We start from the raw sequence: 3,036 nt of genomic DNA on the forward strand, positions 1-3,036 counted from the left end.
ATTTTATAACCTAATAACAATTTAGATATAGAATAAGCGATTTAAAGCAATTCTAATAATAATAATAAAATAATGTTCACTTAATACAAGATAATGTTCACTTAATACAAGATTCTAAAGCAATTCTGATAATAATAATAAAATAATGTTCACTTTTGTCGTTATGTAAATATATGCATGCTGAGGCGGATTTTATAAACTGATAACAATTTAGATATAGACCACCCGATTCTAGGGCGATAAGAATCGGCCTAATGTTGGAATATTTATCGGCGACAAGAGGACAATTCCAAATGGGTGTACTGTTCATTTTCTTAAACAAATCAGATATACATAAACATAGAGGCCAATCAAAACCGTAGAAGTAATATAAATGTACTATGAGTTCTCGAAATATATTCTTGTAACAAACAGGACAATGGCGACCAAGCAAAACGTTAAAAGTTTCCATGCAGTAGATTGGACATGCACAGGATGCAACACTGCCTCAAATTATTTTGAGACCTGCACATTTCGACCTTTGGTTAATCGGGTGCATGTCTCAGCCACTTCTGGGTTTATCTCCACGCATTTTGGTGCGCATTTCCACGCTCTGTTTGCTGTTACAATTTTTGTCCTCTGCATTGGCGATAACTTTCAATCCAATCTCTGTGTCATGTTGGTCCACTACTTTCTGTTCTTCATGAATTGGTTGCTTCCGGTACACACAATACAGCACTATCTGACTTATTCCCAATGGTAGACCAACTATATTTGGACACTGCATTGACCACAACACAGTATGAAACTCAGGTTTTATAGCTATGGGAGGTTATGATTCCTTGAAAACTATAAAAAAATATGTAGAAAAGGCTGCAGTATATATATTGATCTTACCGCCAAAATGAGGTCTTTGTCCAAAAGGAAGTAAGTCATCCATAAACAACTGTTAATAAATGTGAACAGGGAGAAATGGAAGGGCATAAACTCAACACTCTTAGTCCGTATCACCAATTTCTGTTCACGTTAAAGAATGGAGTGCTCGTCAAAAAAATATATTTTACTCAAATATTAGAACAAGACCTTATAATTCCACTGCTGAATGTAACAACGCCCCCGAAATATACTTACAATGACGGAAAGTGGAGAAGCATACATAACCACGGTGGCGATCATTCCCGAAGTCCCTACAAGCGTTTTTCTACTCTTGTGATCATGAAGAGCAAGCTGGGATACTGTTGCGATAGAGGCAAACACCATCATTACACCCACGAGTATTGTCACCATTGCTAACTGAACAACCAACAATCAGTTCAATATGTTCAAGTCAGTCTTCTCATAGTCTCTTTGCTCGACATCTAGCAGTCCTCTTATATATAGTGATGCTTTTTCGTAGCAGCTGTGAGATCATTAGTTCAAGTTATGCAGTAAAACTGATGGAGAAAATGATGAATATTACTAATTAACTGATAAGAGAATATGAGACTTGAACCCTACCTTGGATTTGCGTGGAGCGAATTTCAGATATATACAAACGAACGAAAGCTCGAGAATGATTCCAATGCCATTGACAGTCAACACCAAGATGTTTTCCAAGCCATTACTGATCAGGGATGAGCCATACCAAGTGTAAAGGAGACAAAATAGGAGAGTTATTGCATAGGGTAAGCCTGAGAAATCCCCCGTGGATCTTCTCTTAATCACTCTCCTAAACGTAACGCTGCATATCAATACTTAGTTTTAATCATAGTTGAAGTTACACAAGCAGATTAGTTGATCTCAGCTGAAAATTTTCTGAAAATGATACTTAAACAATTGAAATGCCTTACATTGGGGCTCCGTACAGCAGCAAGGAAGCTGCATTTCCTGATACATAAAACAATACAAAGCGCTCGTGTTTACAGATATTGTTCATGAATGCTTTAACAAGCTCAAATCTATGCAATTGAAGAGCAGAATAAACGAACTGAAACCAAAATGCAGCGAATGAAAGTATTTTCAGTGGTAAAACTTAAAAGGAATGAAAGAGAATAGCAAGCACCTAGAATGCCGATCGATAACTGTACGTAGTTAGCCATGTTTCCGATATTAAAAATCTAAGTAAATCAAAAGCTCAAATAGCAAAATGGTGGAATAGAGGAAGCTAGGACAGCGAGGTAGAAGGGGATGATGACATTTATGTCCTGAATGGTGGAATTCTTGAAGGGTTTCAAGGGCAATTTATAGTCAGGAGGCACATTTCCTCTCGCTTTGGTCGGCGTACACATGGGGTAATCGGATGCTGGAGCATCGTGTAAAGCTAGATAACTAGCCTTAGACTGTTCTGTCGTAAATACAACAGGATCAGATCTGTGTATCTGCTTTTTTATTGCGTGGACTAATTAAAGCGTGACTCGTGTCATATCTATTCTAAACAAATGGAAAACACGATATGACAAGGAGGTCCAAACCTAAAATCATAGGGTTTCATACTCTACTCTCCACTAAGATCCCTGTCGAATAGAAGAATCTCCAAATCTGATTCTTTGGCAGCAGGGTGATATAATTTTTGGACGGTAGATCATGAACGCTGGCTGTGAACATGTTTTACTGACCGACAAAGGAAGGGTCCTCGAAGCTTTCAAAGGCTCTCCTTTGTGGTTTGCAGCTGTAAATGAAGAAGGAAACGTGATAGTGGAGTATAGGTTGTGAGCCATAGAACGATGGGCAAGCGCAGGTGAATTGAATATGAAATAGGACGGTTATTCAAATGCATTGGGATTCGTAAAAGACATATTCCACGTCATGTACGCAGGTGCAACAATGGTTGGAAAGACGTCGTACGTCAATACGGTTGCCGTTCCAATCTCAGCTATACAACGAGTATTTTCATGGTGCATACGTATCTCGGCCAGCCTTATCTGCTATTTTATCCGCCCATAAATGCGCGGGGCAGTATATGCCCATAGTTAAATCGAAACAAATACTACCGCATTTACGACTGGATAGGATGGTAAATAAGGCTGGCCCCATTCGATCGTCAACCTGATATTTTGAATAACACTGCAAGGCATCGAT

General features: G+C 38.6%; 1 protein-coding gene across 1 annotated transcript; it reads right to left on the bottom strand.

The window, feature by feature from the left end:
* Positions 1-365: 365 nt before the first annotated feature.
* LOC149158354 (bidirectional sugar transporter SWEET3b-like) lies at positions 366-2,178 on the bottom strand. The gene is made up of 6 exons (XM_089437747.1): positions 2,021-2,178; positions 1,809-1,845; positions 1,477-1,699; positions 1,111-1,272; positions 877-996; positions 366-760 (listed from the first exon to the last, which is right to left on the bottom strand). Exons 1-6 carry the CDS (start codon positions 2,055-2,057, stop codon positions 542-544), a joined length of 798 nt encoding a protein of 265 aa, XP_089293873.1. The 5' UTR covers positions 2,058-2,178; the 3' UTR covers positions 366-541.
* Positions 2,179-3,036: the final 858 nt, after the last annotated feature.

The sequence above is a fragment of the Pinus tabuliformis genome, chromosome 5_2 (genome assembly GCF_031772625.1).
Source record: "Pinus tabuliformis cultivar Carrire ecotype Pingquan chromosome 5_2, CPIR1, whole genome shotgun sequence".
NCBI lineage: Eukaryota > Viridiplantae > Streptophyta > Pinopsida > Pinales > Pinaceae > Pinus > Pinus tabuliformis.